The sequence below is a fragment of the Microcaecilia unicolor genome, chromosome 5 (assembly GCF_901765095.1).
Source record: "Microcaecilia unicolor chromosome 5, aMicUni1.1, whole genome shotgun sequence".
Lineage (NCBI taxonomy): Eukaryota > Metazoa > Chordata > Amphibia > Gymnophiona > Siphonopidae > Microcaecilia > Microcaecilia unicolor.
This window is the reverse complement of record NC_044035.1, coordinates 332,741,008-332,760,494: the sequence shown is the minus strand read 5'-3', so window position 1 is coordinate 332,760,494 and position 19,487 is coordinate 332,741,008. Positions and strand designations below refer to the sequence as shown.

The 19,487-nt window shown below is 41.5% G+C and overlaps 1 protein-coding gene across 1 annotated transcript in view; it reads right to left on the bottom strand.

Annotated features, from left to right (window-relative positions):
• Nucleotides 1-13,343, bottom strand: part of CDH8 (cadherin 8) — a 590,312-nt gene extending 576,969 nt beyond the window's left edge. The window contains exon 1 of the mRNA XM_030204496.1: nt 12,953-13,343. Within this exon, the coding sequence (XP_030060356.1) occupies nt 12,953-13,204 (252 nt within the window). The 5' untranslated portion in view covers nt 13,205-13,343. The remainder of the gene's footprint in view (nt 1-12,952) is intronic.
• Nucleotides 13,344-19,487: the final 6,144 nt, after the last annotated feature.

The window sequence follows — 19,487 nt, the reverse complement described above, 5'->3', positions numbered from 1 at the left end:
AGCGTGCCTACAGCGCAGCTTAGTAAACAGGTCCCTAAGTGTCAAAAGCGGTTTACAAAAATAAACAATTTCAGAAACACATAATTACAGTAAAATAAAATCAAAACAGGTGAGTAATGTCCATTAATAAATCAAGCATAATGTTGATGAAACATCCAAAACTTTTAAACACAGTATATGAAGAAGCATTTTGAAGCTCCTCAAACAAAGAGTTCCAAAGAGAAAGACCAACATAAGAAAATACTCAGTTCCTGGTAGATGAAAGTTTCATAACATTAAGATCGGGAAGTTGCAAAATACTTTTTTGTGCAGAATGACATTATCTCTGGGGAGTATATTTCTGCAACTTACTATAAAGATATACTGGACATCTCAAGTAAAATGATTTATACACCAAACACAATAACTGATCTGAGCAGCAATAAGCATGCAGTGCAAATGAGAAAGAACTGGCGTGATATGGTCTGATCTCTTGGACCCTGTTATTAGACCTGCAGCAGTATTCTGCACTAGTTGCAAATGTTGTAGGCTTGATTTACTCAAACCAATCAAAAGGCAATTGCAGTAGTCAAGCCTGATTGTCACACATGCATACACGAACCTCTTCAAATTGTTCTCAGTTAATATAGGTTCCATTGACTCAACATAAGAGGATGATAACAAGATTTAACAGTATTACCAATCTGCAAATTAAATTTTAGAACATTGTCACACCAAAACCCAGTGTATTTATGTCCTGCAATAGTGGAAGAGGTTTACCACAAATTTCTGGAAAAACTTTAGTCTTTGCCCTTACTTGAAATCCACATTCAAAATCAGATCAAACTGTTCTCCACATTTTTCCTAGTCAATCACTCCCATCTGCAATCAATTGGTATCATCGACACTGTTCTCACTTGGTTTTCCAGTTATCTTGACAGCTACACTTATAAACTATCCTTCTGACAGTCTTCTTCACCATCCCTCTCTCTCCTCTTGGGTGTCCCCACAGGACTCCATTCTTTTCCCTACTCTCTTCAATATCTTTCTGGTCTCCCTTCTCATAGTCATTCAGGATCATGCTTGCACTCCTTTTTGCTTTGCTGACGACATTCAGATCATTTGTAAAATTCATGATGCCTCTGCCCACTCCCACTTTGTGATTCTGTAAGGATTCTGGGTGTTATTTTTTGTTCTTCCCTTACTTTTCAGTCTCAAATCAATGTTGTTCTTCACTCTGCCTTCTTTGCCCTTCAGTCTGTCTGCCCTGTTCTCTCTGCTGCCCTTCTCCTCCCTGTCATCTTGGGCTTGGTTATCTCATATCTAGATTATTGTAATTCCCTCTATGCTGGCATACCCCTCCATTCTTTAACATGTCTTCAATTTGTGCATTCAACTGCTGTCAGACTTCTTTACAACACACACCGATTTGACCATGTTACCCCACTTCTCTGTGGAGAACAATGGGCTTCCTGTTTTATCATGCATCAAATTCAAGATCCTTATGTTGGTATACAAATTGAGATTCCCGTCTGCTCCTGCCTACCTCAACAACCTCCTCATTCTCTACACTCCGTTGCTTTCACTCAGCTGACAATAACCTTTTCACTCTTCCACCTCCCTTCTGTATATGACTATCTTCCACCCATGACTTCGCCTTCTGCAACCTAGACCCCAAATTGTGGAACAACCTGTCTTTCCACATCAGAAACCAGACTTCCCTCCCTAAATTCAAACAGGCCCTCAAAACTCATCACTTTTCTTCTTCGTTCTCTGGCTTCTATTTAGAATCTCTTCCGTTATACCCCCAGCCTTTTACCTACCCCTTTCTCCCCTTTTGTGTTACATTTTGTAAACCGCTTTTATGCCTATTTTCCAGGCCCTAACAGTATATCAAGCCTGTGTAAATAAATAAAATAAAATAGTTAAGTGCTGCCATCTCCACATGGAAATTTCCAGGTATATGCAGTTCATTTTTTTTCAATATGTATCTTCGTAAAATGACTGTTCCTGTTGTGCATTACAACACACACGTGTGTTCTCCTGTATACACCGGCATGTTCTTTTCTAAAATAGCCCTGGAATTGAACACGTTCTAATCCAGGTGCCTCAGTTCCAGTCTCTATGTTCTATGTGACATGGAGATAATTATGTGCCTTGGGGCCTATTCATAAAACGGATCCTGAGGCAGATAATGCATGACAACAGGGCAACCACACAATGACCATTAGTAAATGACCTCCAGGGTTAGTACATTAAACCTTGGAAGTGTACAGCTTATAGAAAGAAGAAATAACAATGAACCTAGCTACACAGAAATATTGATTTGGGTCAAATATGTTCAAATACTACAGAAACAAACTTTTACAAAGTTATTGTTTGTTATAACAGTCCATTTTCTATTAAATGCAACACCCATAATACATGTTAAGCTTAGGTTCAGAGTGTGCAGGAGAAAGGGAGCCGTGATAGCATCGCCATAAATGTTATAGCACTGCAAAATGGCCTAACATTTCTTCACTTTATTGTCTGCTTCATTGTGAATTCTGTGGCTGATTCCCATAGAGGTACAGTGACATTTGATACACCACAGATTTCATAGCACATCTGCTGTGGAGTTGTAAGCACATGCAGAAGAGGTTGCAAACACACAGCAGCATATATCAAGTTAAAGTTATATCTAACTAATCAAGCCCATGGGGACTGTGTGTTGTGTCACAAGGCATTTCATTCTACAGTCGAATGAGGTTGTCAGTCGTAGGTACATTACCGCAGTGCTACTGTTGTCGCCACTCAGCAGCACGCTGTCTTTTTAAAGCTGAAAGGGGCACAGTAAGACAGAAATCTCAGCTCACCCCATCACGCATCAGTTTGCAAATCAAAAGCAGCAGATCATGTGTTACACAGTATATTCAATGAACATTAGGCGTATTAAGGAGTGAAGCTATGTTTTCCTTTCCTTTACATGGGACTCTGATAAGGCTTCACATTTTGTAGCAGCTTTCTTTTGCCTATAATTATTTTCATCAGACTTTTCACCTATAAAAGAATGTGTCTTATTTCATGGGCAAACAGGGGTGCATGCTTTTCTTTGCTCAGATCTTTGTATATGATAATCAGTTTCAAGTAGAAGCATAGACTACCAATGACATCCTCTTTTTAATTTGACCTTGACAGTGGTATCAGGGTCTTTTTTCCAAGCTAGGAATCCATGTTCAATTTATTTTTATGAGCATTATGGCTGGCAACAGCAGCTTATTACGTCACCTTATTGCCCTGTGTTTCCTGAATGGACAGACGGTGTAGTTTGCTTAATACCTTCACGTTCAATGCACCTCACCCTGTTTGATTTAACAGGATTTAAAGGAAAAAAAAAGGGGGGAATCTACTAAGTGACTGAGCAATGATGAGAATGGATCCCCTTTGCTAGTAAGCAAAAAAGTCTATAGCCAGTTTTAAATACATTAAGAAAGAAAACATTATTCAAAAGACAATAATGATAATCAGAATATGTTACCTTCGTAACATTTACAATCTTGGTAATGTTGATTAAAATTTTACAATAAATAAAAAATTGAGACTTCTTTTATATTCAGTATTAATAGAAGGCTAGGTAGCACGATATTAAAAAAAAAAAGAAGCTACCTTTAAAACCCTTTGGCTGACTAAAGGCTCCTTTTACTAAGTCGTGTAAAAATCTATGCGCGCTTAATGCGCGCCAAAATGGAGTTACTGTCTGACTATGGTGTGGCTCTTGCAGTAATTTCATTTTTGGCCTGTGCCCAATATGCACATCTGAAAAATATTTTTTATTTTCTGGCGCACGTAGCGGACGTGTGTCACGTGACATCTGATGCACGTTGGTCATTATCATCCAAATTCTTTACCACTAGGTCTATGGTTGCCGGTAAGGTCTCAGCCTCAAAATGGATGAGCGGCAATTTTGACTTTGCCGCACATCCATTTTCGTGGAAAAAAAGGGGCCTTTTTTTACAGGCGCTGAAAAATGGATTGGTGCGCGCCCAAAACCCTCACCTATACTACCGCAAGCCATTTTTCATGGTGCCTTTAAAAAAAAAACCCTATATTTTTATACTTCAGAGACAAAATATGGACCGTGTTTTCTAAACTGTGCTAAGAAGTTACTGTGGGTTTTAGCATAGGTAGCTGTTATTGCTGACTCACACTAATGGCTCCCACAAACTAAAAATCATCTAGCACTGTAAAAATCCTATGTTAGCTGTTAGTGTGGGTAGGGGCAGGATTCAGGTGGATCATGGGTGAAATGGGACATGGCCAGCACTGACAGATGATATGCATGATGTTACTACATTCCAGCTGTCAGGACTGCTGATACTGCAAATGTCCTTAATGCCACCTCAAAATGTAGTGTTAAGTCAGGTAGAATGACAGTTGCCCATAACAGGGTTCAAAAAAAAGACATTGCAGCCAAGGACTTACCCTCATTCACTCAGCCATATCTCCCTGCTTTGACTCTATACCAGGGGGTGGACACCGGCAGTTATTAAGGGCTACAAACCAGGTGAGTTTTAAAGATTTTCACAATGAATATACATGAGATTGATTAGCATGTACTGTTTCCATTGTATGCAAATAGATCTCATACATATTCAATGTGGATATGTTGAAAACCTGACTGGGTTGTGGCCCTTGAGGAGTGTAGGTGCCCACTCCTGCCCTATACGCAACCCAAGTCCCCACCTCAAACCCATTTTATCCCTCCAGATAAGCCCCAGATAAGCCCATGGCCACTCCCCCTTTTTGGCAGTGTACATTAGAATTTACGCACACTATTTCACAGAATACACCTAGCAAGTTGTGTGAATAAATTCTAATTATGCCAATTAGTATCAATAATTGCTTGCTAAGTACCAGTTATTGGTACTGATTGGCTTGCTAAGTAATTAAACTGTACACGCAAATCCTGAATATGATCAGATTTGCATGCACAATTTTGGTCACGCTATATAGAATCCAGGAGTTACGTTGCAGTAACTGTGAAAACTTACTGCACTTCAGTAGATATGCTCCTAAATGAAGTATTGGAGGACTGGAGAACGGCGGAGGCGGTCCCTCTTCACAAAAGTGGTGATAGGGAAGAAGCTGGAAACTACAGGCCGGTAAGCCTCACTTCAGTTATTGGAAAAGTAATGGAAGTGATGTTGAAGGAAAGGATAGTGAATTTTCTTGAAGCCAATAAGTTGCAAGATCCAAGACAACATGGTTTTACCAAAGGGAAATCGTGCCAAACGAATCTCATTGAGTTCTTTGATTGGGTGACAGGAGAATTGAATCAGGGATGAGCTATGGACATAATCTACTTAGATTTCAGCAAAGCTTTTGACATGGTTCCCCACAGGAGGCTCTTAAATAAACTGGAGGGGCTGAAGATAAGACCTGAAGTGGTGAACTGGATTAGGAACTGGTTGACGGACAGACGCCAGAGGGTGGTGGTGAATGGAATTCGCTCGGAGGAAGGAAAGGTGAGTAGTGGAGTGCCTCAGGGATCGGTGCTGGGGCCGATTCTGTTCAATATATTTGTGAGTGACATTGCCGAAGGGTTAGAAGGTAAAGTTTGCCTATTTGCGGATGATACTAAGATCTGTAACAGAGTGGACACCACAGAGGGAGTGGAAAATATGAAAAAGGATCTGAGGAAGCTAGAAGAATGGTGTAAGGTTTGGCAATTAAAATTCAATGCGAAGAAATGCAAAGTGATGCACTTAGGGAATAGAAATCCACGAGAGACGTATGTGTTAGGCGGGGAGAGTCTGATAGGTATGGGCGGAGAAAGGGATCTTGGGGTGATAGTATCTGAGGATTTGAAGGCGACGAAACAGTGTGACAAGGCGGTGGCCGTAGCTAGAAGGTTGTTAGGCTGTATAGAGAGAGGTGTGACCAGCAGAAGAAAGGGGGTGTTGATGCCCCTGTATAAGTCGTTGGTGAGGCCCCACCTGGAGTATTGTGTTCAGTTTTGGAGGCCGTATCTTGTTAAGGATGTAAAAAGAATTGAAGCAGTGCAAAGAAAAGCTACGAGAATGATATGGGATTTGCGTTACAAGACGTATGAGGAGAGACTTGCTGAACTAAACATGTATACTCTGGAGGAAAGGAGAAACAGGGGTGATAAGATACAGACGTTCAAATATTTGAAAGGTATTAATCCGCAAACGAACCGATGGGAAGGTGGTAGAACGAGAGGACATGAAATGAGATTGAAGGGGGGCAGACTCAAGAAAAATGTCAGGAAGTATTTTTTCACGGAGAGAGTAGTGGATGCTTGGAATGCCCTCCCGCGGGAGGTGGTGGAAATGAAAACGGTAACGGAATTCAAACATGTGTGGGATAAGCATAAAGGAATCCTGTGCCGAAGGAATGGATCCTCAGGAGCTTAGTCAAGATCGGGAGGCGGGGCTGGTGGTTGGGAGGCGGGGATAGTGCTGGGCAGACTTATACGGTCTGTGCCAGAGCCGGTGGTGGGCAGCGGGACTGGTGGTTGGGAGGCGTGGATAGTGCTGGACAGACTTGTACGGTCTGTGCCAGAGCCGGTGGTTGGGAGGCAGGGCTGGTGGTTGGGAGGTGAGGATAGTGCTGGGCAGACTTATACGGTCTGTGCCAGAGCCGGTGGTTGGGAGGAGGGGCTGGTGGTTGGGAGGCGGGGATAGTGCTGGGCAGACTTATACGGTCTGTGCCCTGAAGAGCACAGGTACAAATTAAAGTAGGGTATACACAAAAAGCAGCAAATATGAGTTCTCTTGTTGGGCAGACTGGATGGACCGTGCAGGCCTTTTTCTGCCATCATCTACTATGTAAGTAGGGGTGTGCATTTACTGGAAATTTCTCTGTTCATTTGGGTGCCTAAAATATGATATGATTTTAATATTTTTATATAGTGGTTTACAATAATGCTTTTGCTTGCAAATTGCTTGTGCACACACATACCTATTAATTGCACGTACAGTCGATTAACATATGCAAAGATTTGTAGCACACATACAGTGGGGGAAATAAGTATTTGATCCCTTGCTGATTTTGTAAGTTTGCCCACTGACAAAGACATGAGCAGCCCATAATTGAAGGGTAGGTTATTGGTAACAGTGAGAGATAGCACATCACAAATTAAATCCGGAAAATCACATTTTGGAAAGTATATGAATTTATTTGCATTCTGCAGAGGGAAATAAGTATTTAATCCCTCTGGCAAACAAGACCTAATACTTGGTGGCAAAACCCTTGTTGGCAAGCACAGCGGTAAGACGTCTTCTGTAGTTGATGATGAGGTTTGCACACATGTCAGGAGGAATTTTGGTCCACTCCTCTTTGCAGATCATCTCTAAATCATTAAGAGTTCTGGGCTGTCGCTTGGCAACTCGCAGCTTCAGCTCCCTCCATAAGTTTTCAATGGGATTAAGGTCTGGTGACTGGCTAGGCCACTCCATGACCCTAATGTGCTTCTTCCTGAGCCACTCCTTTGTTGCCTTGGCTGTATGTTTTGGGTCATTGTCGTGCTGGAAGACCCAGCCACGACCCATTTTTAAGGCCCTGGCGGAGGGAAGGAGGTTGTCACTCAGAATTGTACGGTACATGGCCCCATCCATTCTCCCATTGATGCGGTGAAGTAGTCCTGTGCCCTTAGCAGAGAAACACCCCCAAAACATAACATTTCCACCTCCATGCTTGACAGTGGGGACGGTGTTCTTTGGGTCATAGGCAGCATTTCTCTTCCTCCAAACACGGCGAGTTGAGTTCATGCCAAAGAGCTCAATTTTTGTCTCATCTGACCACAGCACCTTCTCCCAATCACTCTCGGCATCATCCAGGTGTTCACTGGCAAACTTCAGACGGGCCGTCACATGTGCCTTCCGGAGCAGGGGGACCTTGCGGGCACTGCAGGATTGCAATCCGTTATGTCGTAATGTGTTACCAATGGTTTTCGTGGTGACAGTGGTCCCAGCTGCCTTGAGATCATTGACAAGTTCCCCCCTTGTAGTTGTAGGCTGATTTCTAACCTTCCTCATGATCAAGGATACCCCACGAGGTGAGATTTTGCGTGGAGCCCCAGATCTTTGTCGATTGACAGTCATTTTGTACTTCTTCCATTTTCTTACTATGGCACCAACAGTTGTCTCCTTCTTGCCCAGCGTCTTACTGATGGTTTTGTAGCCCATTCCAGCCTTGTGCAGGTGTATGATCTTGTCCCTGACATCCTTAGACAGCTCCTTGCTCTTGGCCATTTTGTAGAGGTTAGAGTCTGACTGATTCACTGAGTCTGTGGACAGGTGTCTTTCATACAGGTGACCATTGCCGACAGCTGTCTGTCATGCAGGTAACGAGTTGATTTGGAGCATCTACCTGGTCTGTAGGGGCCAGATCTCTTACTGGTTGGTGGGGGATCAAATACTTATTTCCCTCTGCAGAATGCAAATAAATTCATATACTTTCCACAATGTGATTTTCCGGATTTAATTTGTGATGTGCTATCTCTCACTGTTACCAATAACCTACCCTTCAATTATGGGCTGCTCATGTCTTTGTCAGTGGGCAAACTTACAAAATCAGCAAGGGATCAAATACTTATTTCCCCCACTGTATAAAGCATTTAATCAAGATAAAAATGCACTAAATGACAAAAAAATAACCCCACAAAAATCTCAAAATGTTCATTAAAAAAAAAAAAGACAAACCAAATTTCTTTGGTTGTGCACATCCCTAAAACGGAGCTATCCAACGTATCTGCGTACCGACAATGTACTATTTTAGAATGCACAAAAGCTAATCAAATATCAGATATTCGCAATGAGAGTACCTGGTATTTACCTCATAAATAACGATGTTAATGTTTGTGTATGTTATGCATAGAAGGTGCAGTGTTCTAAAACTGTTGCTTAAAAAGTGAGTGTATTAATGGGAAGGATTATACAAAAAAAGTTATAGGCAGGAATCAAGAAGGATAATCCTGTGCACTCAGATGCCGGCACGTTCCATTTTATCCGTAGTGCTTCAACTCAGCTGTTATAAACCCATCACGTTATTACAGTATTAGAGTAGTAAGGTGGCTATGCTTAGGAAAGAGCTTCAGGTGAGTTTTGGTACAATAGTACTTAAAACGATGTAGTATGCATTATAAACGTTTGTGGTATGACTTTTTCTTTTATTTAAAAAAAAAATTCAAAGATTTCGAGCACTGTTTTGCAACTTCTAACTGGTCTGGTTTTCAGGGTATCCATAATGAATATACATTTTACACTGAGAACCAGAGCAGTTAGAAGTTGCAAAATTTGACGCGCATAAGGGCCTAGACGCGTGAAGTGTGTGTCAAATTGGCATCACCCCCCCCCCCCCGGCTAATGCGTGCGTCTGGTGGTAATTTTGAGTTTGGCGCATGCTGAAAACCCGTGGTAGAGAATAATTTTCTACCGCGGGGGCGTTCAAGGCGGTAATCAGCAGATGGTACACACTGGGCGATTAGTAAGCAGATAACGCGTGAGACTTTACCGCTAAGTAAATTGGGTGGTGTTAAGGGCTCAGGCCATAAATAGACATGTTCTGGTTTTAATTTTGCCACACATCCATTTCCCACCCCCCCCCCCCCCCCCCCACACACACACACAAAATAAAACACCTTTTTTCCAGATGCCGTGGAGAAATGGTCCAGCGCTTGTCCAATGCATGCATGCCCCACATACTACCGCAGGGCACTTTTTGGCACACCTTTGTAAAAGGGTCCCTTAGTGTTATGGCTCCTACATTTTTGAACTACTTACTGACTTTGTTGCATTTAGAGACATCATATTTATAGTATAGGAGAAACGTAAAGGCCTTATTTAATGACACCTTTGGTATTTGAGGATGGCAGAGTGCTGCATAGAAATTCAGCAGAACAACTTTGAGCATGAACCTAGAGCACTCAATGCCTTTTCTTACCCTTTCTTGCACTGTAATATGATTGATAACTGGAACTTGCTAAAAAAAAAGTATAACAATAGGAGTCCACTAATATCAAGTTAATCTTTCATGTGATAGTGTTGTATACTTGAATGTATTGAGGAAAAGACTTCAGATACTTGGTTTAGGTACCACTGTACAGTCACTAAAACCGAAACGCTCAGTGCTTACTTTGGAATAATCCTATTCCTTTAGGTAAGCCTGCTGGCGAGTATCCTCAAGAGTCTAAAAAACCTCCATACTTGTTTTTACTCTTTAGATTAAGTAGAGAAGTGTGGTAGCCGTGTTAGTCCACTCTTAAGGTTATCAATAGAAATCAAACAAAATAAAACATGGTAAAGAAAATAAGATGATGCCTTTTTTATTGGACATAACTTAATACATTTCTTGATTAGCTTTCGAAGGTTGCCCTTCTTCGTCAGATTGGAAATAAGCAAATGTGCTAGCTGACAGTGTATATAAGTGAAAACATTCAAGCATTACTATGACAGTCTGACAGGGTGGGAGGATGGGGGTGGGTCGGAGGTATGCATGGGGACATCAAAGCATATCATTGATATTCTAACAGGATGGGTGTGGATAGGTGAGGGGTGGGGTGATCAACAGAGACATACAGCTTTAGATTGTTATTAATAATGTAGAGCGACTAGTACTTAGCTTCTGTGTAGCCTCGGAATTGCTGGGAACGCCCGACAGCGAGCTCCTGTTTCGCAGATGCTTTTTAAGGAGCTGAACCCAACTGTTCTCTACATTATCCTGATTCATATGTCGGCTCGACTTTGTGAAATATCCCTCTTATTTCTTGACTTTTAACTGTCTTTTATTAGTTTATATTAATCTGTAAACCGCTCTACAGGGATTACCTAATTTTTTTTTTTGTTACATTTGTACCCCGCGCTTTCCCACTCATGGCAGGCTCAATGCGGCTTACATGGGGCAATGGAGGGTTAAGTGACTTGCCCAGAGTCACAAGGAGCTGCCTGTGCCTGAAGTGGGAATCAAACTCAGTTCCTCAGTTCCCGAGGACCAAAGTCCACCACCCTAGGCACTAGGCCACGCCTCAACTCCACTAATGGCAGTATATCAAATGCAATGAACTAAAGTAAACTATACTAAGGTTGAATACATTCATATTCATTGTGGTAGTCCTGAAAGTCTGATAGGTGTACCTCCAGGAGAGGTGGAAAGCATTGTGACGATATATGTAGACACCATCACTGGCGCGAAAACACAAAATTCAATGCCTGGCCCAATGCAGACTTTCAGCATGGAATTTCCGTTTTTTTTAAAGCTGGCTAGAGCATGATTATATGCATAATTTATGGTTAGCACATAAAGATAGGACATCTATTTATGCAGTCCTATTTACGTGCTAAACCTGAGTGGTTAGGTCTGAATATCGGGAATTAACCAGACTCCATCACTAGAACACCCCTGCAATGCCCTCAAAAGGAGCAGACTGACCATTTGGACTACCAGGCAATGCCTGAGGATCCAGAGGCCCTAGGGGGCCCAGAGGCTCTCCCCCCCCCCCTTCACAGCTGCACACAACAACCCCCAAGAGCTTCAGTGGGCTCTTCCAGTCCCACCTTGAAGGGCCCTGGTGGTCTAGTGACCTCTGCGGTGCACAGAAAAGAACAACACTCTTTCCTAAACGCTGCTGAGACTCATGAGACTGTTGAGGCTTGCGAGACTACCGCAGGAGGTCTCGGCACCCATTTTGAAAACATGGCGGCGACAGGCAGAATAGTGGTAGCGGGCAGGAAAGAGTGGGGTTCTTTCCTACTCTTGAAGATGCCACTAGAACACCAGGGCCCTTCAAAGTAGTACCAGGAAGGGCTCAATGAGGCTCGGGGGACTGTAGAGTGTGGGAGCTGCAGTGCTAAGGGGCTCTAGTGTGTGGAAGGTGGGAAGTAGTAGTGTGGTGGTGGAGGGAGGGAGGTAGCAGGCAGTGGCCAGGGGGGCCCAATGACCTACATTACCCAAGGGCCTAGATCACTTTCAGTCTGCCCCTGGGCCTTAATATAGCTGGCTTTATATTTGGTGCTAACTGGTCATTTTCAGTGAGGTAGACTTGTTAAGCACCGCTGAAAATGATCAGAGAGTAGCAACCAAGCAAGTTAATCAGTCTGCAGCCATTTCCAGCCAGTTAACTTGCTTTGAATATCAGCCTGACAGTGACAGTTATCACGAGGAGTTATTAACATGGGCTACCTTTAAGGCTTCTTATTTTACTGTTAACCCCAGTTATTAATAAAATGGGACCAGTGCTAACATAGCATGAGTTAGTGGTAAAATATGTATTATTGTGCTGCTACATTTACCAGGGTCCAGCTAGTCTTTACAGAGTCATGTCAGTTTCCAAACGTTGCATGGCAAATTACAATATTAGTTTTCTTCTTTGGGCATCTGTTTGCTTTCCATCACATTATCATATCACATATCTTTGTACCTTTGTAAGTTTTCTTAAACTGTGCATTAAAAAAAAACATTTTTACCTTCTAAATTCAAACAGCAAGATAGCAATTCAATCTCAGTGTCTGCTTAAAGGGTATAAATGTGTTACTAAATGGGGAATGTGAAAATAACCACACAGGAGATAATAGCTGAGGGGCAGCAGCCTTAAAACAACACAAGCTCCCTGGAGACGAGAAAACTTGGCAAACCTGATAGTGACACTAGAGAAAAACCCACATCTGTTATAAAAACTTTTTTTTTTCAGAAATGGATGAGATGTATTTTTAAGGCAGAATGAACACTGGAACAGATTGCACTCAAGTCTAGCCTGCTGGTTCTAGTTTATATTATCAAGGGATCACAGCCCTCACAGTCACTTTACCCAAACAGAAATTCACAGTGTTTATTAGACATGAAGTCAATAGACTTCAAAATCATAGAATCCTAGAGTCTTCCCTTAAAATATTTAAAACAAAATGTATATTAATGATCGTAGAGGATATTTGCAGAGGAAGCATGAAAAAAAAAAGGAAAAGACATGCAGACTTACCCTGCCAACTAATATTGGTTCCGGTCCAGAAAACTCTTCTAATACAAACATTTGATTCCAAACCCAACCCCTCTTGGAGCGGTTTAAAACTCTGTGTTCTTCAATTATCTCATTAAGTTCCAAGCTTGTTCCGCTTTGCAAAATGTAAGACTGATTCTTCGGAGCCGTATAAATATGAGGAAGGACAGTAATCCATAATATTATTAATGGAGTCCATAGATCCATAAACATTTCCCCAAGTCGTTCTGGCATTGTAAAACAAGTAAAGCAAATCACCGACACAATGAAATGATTATTTCGCTTGCCTCCAGATTGTAGCCATCCAATTCATCATACAGCAGGGAGCATTTGCTTACAATCCTTCCATGTGCTTACAGCACGGAGAACAGAAATACAGATTACTTAGACTGTCGGAGTATGTGCCATTGCATTATCCAGTCATCAAAGGTTCCTGTAAAAGATTGGAATTGACAGTGTTAGGTACTGGAGGAAGAATTAACAAAGTATGACATCTATGCAATATTTGTTATAAGAAGAAATCATGTTCTTGATTGTGCTATATGCTAGGTTAATAAATATGGCTGTCCAGTAGCCATACATTTTTCATAAATATATTTATTTTTTTAATACTACTTTTATCAAAGGTTAGTGTCTATTCCGAAAAGGATGGAGGGATAAATAGCTTAGAGACCCTTCTACTAAAGTGAGTTAAGCACTTAACACATGGTTAACGAGCGAAAATAGGCTACCACACGACCATGTTAAGGGTTCATTTTAGGTAGTTTACCTATTTCAATGCATTAAACTGTAGCCGCCCAATATTTAAAAGCAAGTGTTACTAAGGGCTCCTTTCACAAAGTGGCGCTACCAATTAGCTTGAGCTGAAAGTGAAGAAGCCCATAGAAACTGAAAGGAGCTAACCTTACCACATAGGAAGGTCAGACACAGAAACGGGCAGCAGCCTGGCATTTGGGTGGTGCAAGGGTTGTAGAGTAATGGGAAAGGAAGGAACTGAGGACACAGAGGAGTCACAGGTAGGTGTAAGCAGTTTAGAGCAGGGTAAGAAAATGAGACATAGTCAAGGGGGAGGGGTAGATACATAGGAATGAGGGGAAGTCAAAGAGACGGTGTTAAGGTAAGTGGAGACTACGAGCAGGAATTGGGGCATTTGCAACGGTTCCATCACCAACTAAATGGGCTTCTTCGAAGTCAGCGCATGTTAATCGGTAGCACTGCTTTTTAAAAAGGAGCCCTTAATGTTCTTGGATTTCCCGATCAGGATGCATGGCAAAGGTGGACATCAGGCATGGAAGGTGTTTCGCAGTTAAAGTGCTGCACTTGCCATCCACTAACCCCCGGATTCTATATAGCGCAACCAGAATTATGTGTGAAAAATACAGTCATATTCTGGATTTGCAGGCACAATTTAATTACTTAACAATTATTTTCACTTAGCAAACAATTATTGACATTAATTGCATTAATTAGAATTTATGCACACAACTTGCTAGGCATATTCTGTAAAATGGTGTACATAAATTCTAATGCATGCTGCCATAAAGGGGGGCATGGCCATGGACATGGAATGGGCGGACCGTGGTTGAAAAATCTACACGCAGGGTTATAGAATACACTTGCTCCGCGCCTAACTTAGGCACCGATATCTACACCAAGTTTTATTTGGCGTAAATGGATGCACCCAGAGTTAGGGGCAGGCTTGGCCGCTAGTAGTATTCTATTAATCTGCTAGGTGTATTCTATAAACTGTGCCTAAATCTAGGAACAGTATACAGGCTACGCCTAGACGGAAATATTTCTGGCATCGATTTTTCAGGCTCCATATATAGAATCTGGTCCTGTGTAACACAGAGTTAATGTGGGCCCAGCTACCACCTCCTAAAAATGTGATGGTAAGTGCTTCTGCAAGAGTACGAGCTACACATTAATCTAAATATTAACACACTACCTGCAATAACAAATAGTAGCAATGCCCCTCTCGATGCAGCGTTAATTCTGGGCTTGCCTCATGTTATAAAAATCCTGCAAAACTTAACACATTTTGGTAGAAGGCTCCTTAAGCTTTTAAGCTGCAAAATAAGTGCAATTATCTAATGAAACATCTCCATAAGAGCAAATTATGTTAGACTGTCAGAATGTACAAATTACCTTTTTTGCAATGAGTTGAAGAACATTTACATTTTCCATTGCTCAGACTTGTTAGTCTCAAGCAGCCCTTAAGTCATTGCTTCACAGTAACTCTCTTAGTCATTGCCTGTAGGTGTCCCTAAAGCATTCTAGTCAGATTGTTACATTCTCTCTGAAGCATGGTTATTTCTATTCCTTTTTTGCCAATGTGGCAGTAGGCATGGAAAGAAGTGATTCGGAAACCTGCAGGCAACGTAAGTGCAATATTTTTCTATTCCACTAACTCTCCATCACACCACTGCACTGTGGATAAAACTCAGGGCAGCACTACAATGGGAGAATGAGACTGCTAGCTCTGTATTACTATCCAAGTACATGAGCTAGTACATTTTTTCATTATGTAAATTTGGCTTGAAGCGCCAATGGTTAATGCAAGGGCATCCATGCCAAGGTGTTACGATCTGAACTGAATAACAATCACAGTTTCTTCTACTTAGCTCCTATAATAGTAATTCTAATAGCATAAAAAGATCTATCAACGTTTAGAATAGAAATTAGCTAAGGTCACATGGGGACATATTTACTAAACTGTATTAAGGATTTTCACTTAGCATGCATTAACAGCTAAAGTTATGGTGTGGTAAATGAAAAATCCCCAGGGTAAAGGTGGGGATATTTTTCGCACCTAGGGGAAGGCAGCAATGCCGCTAACATGGGATAATGGTTGCTACACTTTTGGGAGGTGTTGAGTGATCTGTGTTTAATGTCATGTAAGCGGTGAATGTGTGTTAATGACACCCTTGTTAAATTCATGACACGCTTCCTATCCGTTCCCCATCCCATACCCACCTAATATGATTTTCCAGGGTTAGGTGTTTTAACAGTTAACATCCACTGGAACATGGAGCATTAACTGTTTTATGTGTGGTTTTTAATTATTTTAAGCTTTGCGCCTTTTAGAGTGGAGGAGTAGCCTAGTGGTTAGTGTGGTGGTCTTTGATCCTGGGGAACTACGTTCAATTCCCACTGCAGCTCCTTGTGGCTCTTGGCAGGTCACTTAACCCTCCATTGCCCCAGGTACAAATAAATACCTGTATATACTATGTAAACCACTTTGAATGTAGTTGCAAAAACCACAGAAAGGCAGTATATCAAGTCCCATTACCTGAAGTGGAGGAGTAGCCTAATGGTTAGTGCTATGGGCTTTGATCCTGGCAAACTCGGTTCAAGTTCCACTGCAGCTCCTTGTGACCTTCAGCAAGTCACTTAACCCTCCATTTCCCCAGGTACAAAAGCTTAAATTGTGAGCCTTCCAGGGACAGAGAAAATACCTGCATATAATGTGTATAGCACTGCATATACCTAGTAGTGTTATAGAAATGAGTATTAGTAGTTTTTTTAAACCCTGCTAAGGTAACTGCTCTAACCCATTCTCTGGCAATGAATTCCAGAGTTTAATTACACATTGAGAGGTCCTTTTACGAAGGCACACTAGCATTTTTAGCATGTTCTATACGCTAGAGACACTCATATATTCCTATGACCGTCTATAGCGTTTAGCACATGCTATAAATGCTACTGTGCCTTAATAAAAGACCCCCCGAATGAAGAAATATTTTCTTCAGTTTGTTTTAAATTGACTACTTAGCAGCTTCGTTGTGTGCTCTCTAATCCTAGTATTTTTGGAAATAGTAAACAAGTGATTCACATCTACCCATTCCACTCAGTATTTTATACACCTCTATCATATCTCCCCTCAGCCATCTCTTGTCAAAGCTCTCTAGCCACTTTGGCCTATCCTCATAGAGAAGTCATCCCATCCACTTTATCATTTTCATTGCCCTTCTCTTTACCTTTTCTAATTCTATTATTATTATTATTATTATTATTATTATTATTATTATTATTATTATTATTATTATTATTATTATTATTATTAAATGTGGTAACCAGAATTGCACATAGTATTCAAGCACACCATGGAGCAATACAAAGGCATTATAACATTCTCATTTTTTCTTTTTCCATTCCTTTCCTAATAATGTTTATTTGCTTTTTTAGCTGCCACAGCACACTGAGCAGAGGGTTTCAACATATCATCAATGAAGACACCTAGATCTTTTTCCTGAATGATGACTCATAATAAGCAACCACGCATCATTTAGTTATAGTTTGGATTCCTCTTTCCCACATGCATCACTTTGCACTTGCTCATATTAAATGTCAACTGCCATTTGGATGCCCAGTATCCCAGTTTCATAAGGTCCTCTTGCAGTTTTTCACAATCCTCTTGCGATTTAACAACTTTGAATAGCTTTCTGTCATCAGCAAATTTAGGGGTCCTTTTAATAAGGTGCTCTGAAAAATGGCTTGCGGTAGTGTAGGCGCAGGTTTTGGGTACGCGCTGATCCATTTGTTAGCGTGCCTGTAAAAAAGGTCTTTTTTTTGCCGAAAATGGACGTGCAGCAAAATCAAAATTGCTGCATGTCCCTTTTGGGTCTGAGAATCTTACCGCCAGCCATTGACCTAGCGTTAAAGAATCCGGGCAGTAATGACATATGTGTGTCAAATGCCACTTGGCACATGTCTGTTATGTGTGCCCCACCCCCAAAAAAATATTTTTCAGACACACATATCGGACACACACCAAACATGAAATTACCGCAAGAGCCATGCGGTAGTTGGGCAGTAACTCCATTTTTGCATGCATTGGGTGCGCGTAGACGCATACGCGGCTTAGTAAAAGTGCCCATTAGTTACCTCACTAGTTATTCCCATCTCTAGATCATTTATAAATATGTTAAAAAGCAGTGGTCCCAGCACAGACCCCTGGGAAACCTCACTATCAACCCTTCTCCATTGAGAATACTGACCATTTATCCCTACTCTCAATTGTCTATCTTTTAACTGGTTTTAAACCACAATAGGACAGTACTTCCAACCCATGACTTTCTAATTTCCTCAGGAGTCATTCATGAGGTACTTTGTCAAATGTTTTGAAAATCCAGATATAAAATATCGACTGACTGACCTTTATCCACATGTTTATTCACCTCTTCAAAGAAATGTAGAAGATTGATGAGGCAAGAATTCCCTTGATAATACCTATGTTGGCTTTGTCTCATTAATCCATGCTTATGTATTTGCTCTGTAATTTTGTTCTTTCTAATAATCTCTACTATTTTGTCTGGCACTAACATCAGGCTCACCAGTCCATAATTTCCCGGATTACCTCTGGAGCCCTTTTTAAAAAATGGCATTACATTGGCCACCATCCAATTTTCCAGTACTATGGTTGATTTTAAAAATACATTATATATTACTAACAAAAGCTCTAAAAGTTCATTTTTCAATTCTATCAGCTCTCTGGGTTGTATACCATCTGGTCTAGGTGATTTGCTACTCTTCAATTAACAAATTGTCCCATTACATCTTCCAGGTATACAGAGATGTGTTTCAGTTTCTCTGACTAATCAGCATTGAATATCATTTCTGGCACCGGTATCTCTTCCACATCTTCCATGTTGAAGACAGAAGCAAAAAATTCATTTACTATCTCTGTTATGACTTTTGGGCTCATTTTCGAAAGAGAAGGACATCCATCTTTTGACATAAATCGGAAGATGGACGTCCTTCTCCCAGGGACGTCCAAATCGGTATCATCGAAACCTGATTTAGGACGTCTCCAACTGTACTCCGTCGCAAAGACGGCCAAAGTTCAAGAGGGCATGTCAGAGGTGTAGCAAAGGCGGGCCCTGAGGTTGTCTAACACTTGGATGTCCTTGACCCATAATCGAAAAAACAAGGACATCCCTGACGAACACTTGGACGTTTTCACCCTGACCCGTTTTTCTTACGACTAAGGCACACAAAGATGCTTGAAATGACCAGATGACCACCGGAAAGAATCAGGGATGACCTCCCATTACTCCCCCAGTGGTCACTAATCCCCTCCCACCCTCAAAAAACATCTTTAAAAATATGTTGTGACAGCCTCAAATGTCATACTCAGGCAGCACATGCAGGTCCCAGGAGCAGTTTTAGTGAGTACCCAGTGTACCCACATCTAGGTGCCCCCTTCTTCTCGCAAGGGCTATGGTAGTGGTGTACAGTTGTGGGTAGTGGATTTGGGGAGGGGGCTCAGCACACAAGATAAGGGAGCTATGTACGTGGGAACAATTTATGAAGTCCACTGCAGTGCCCCCTAGGGTGCCTGGTTGGTGTCCTAGCATGTCAGGGAGACCAGTGCACTACAAATGCTGGCTCTTCCCATGACCAAATGGCTTGCATTAGGACGTTTTTGACATGGACGTCTTTGGTTTCGAAATTTGCCAAAAGTCAGAAACGTCCATGTTGAGGGACGACCAAATCTAGGGACATCCAAATTTAA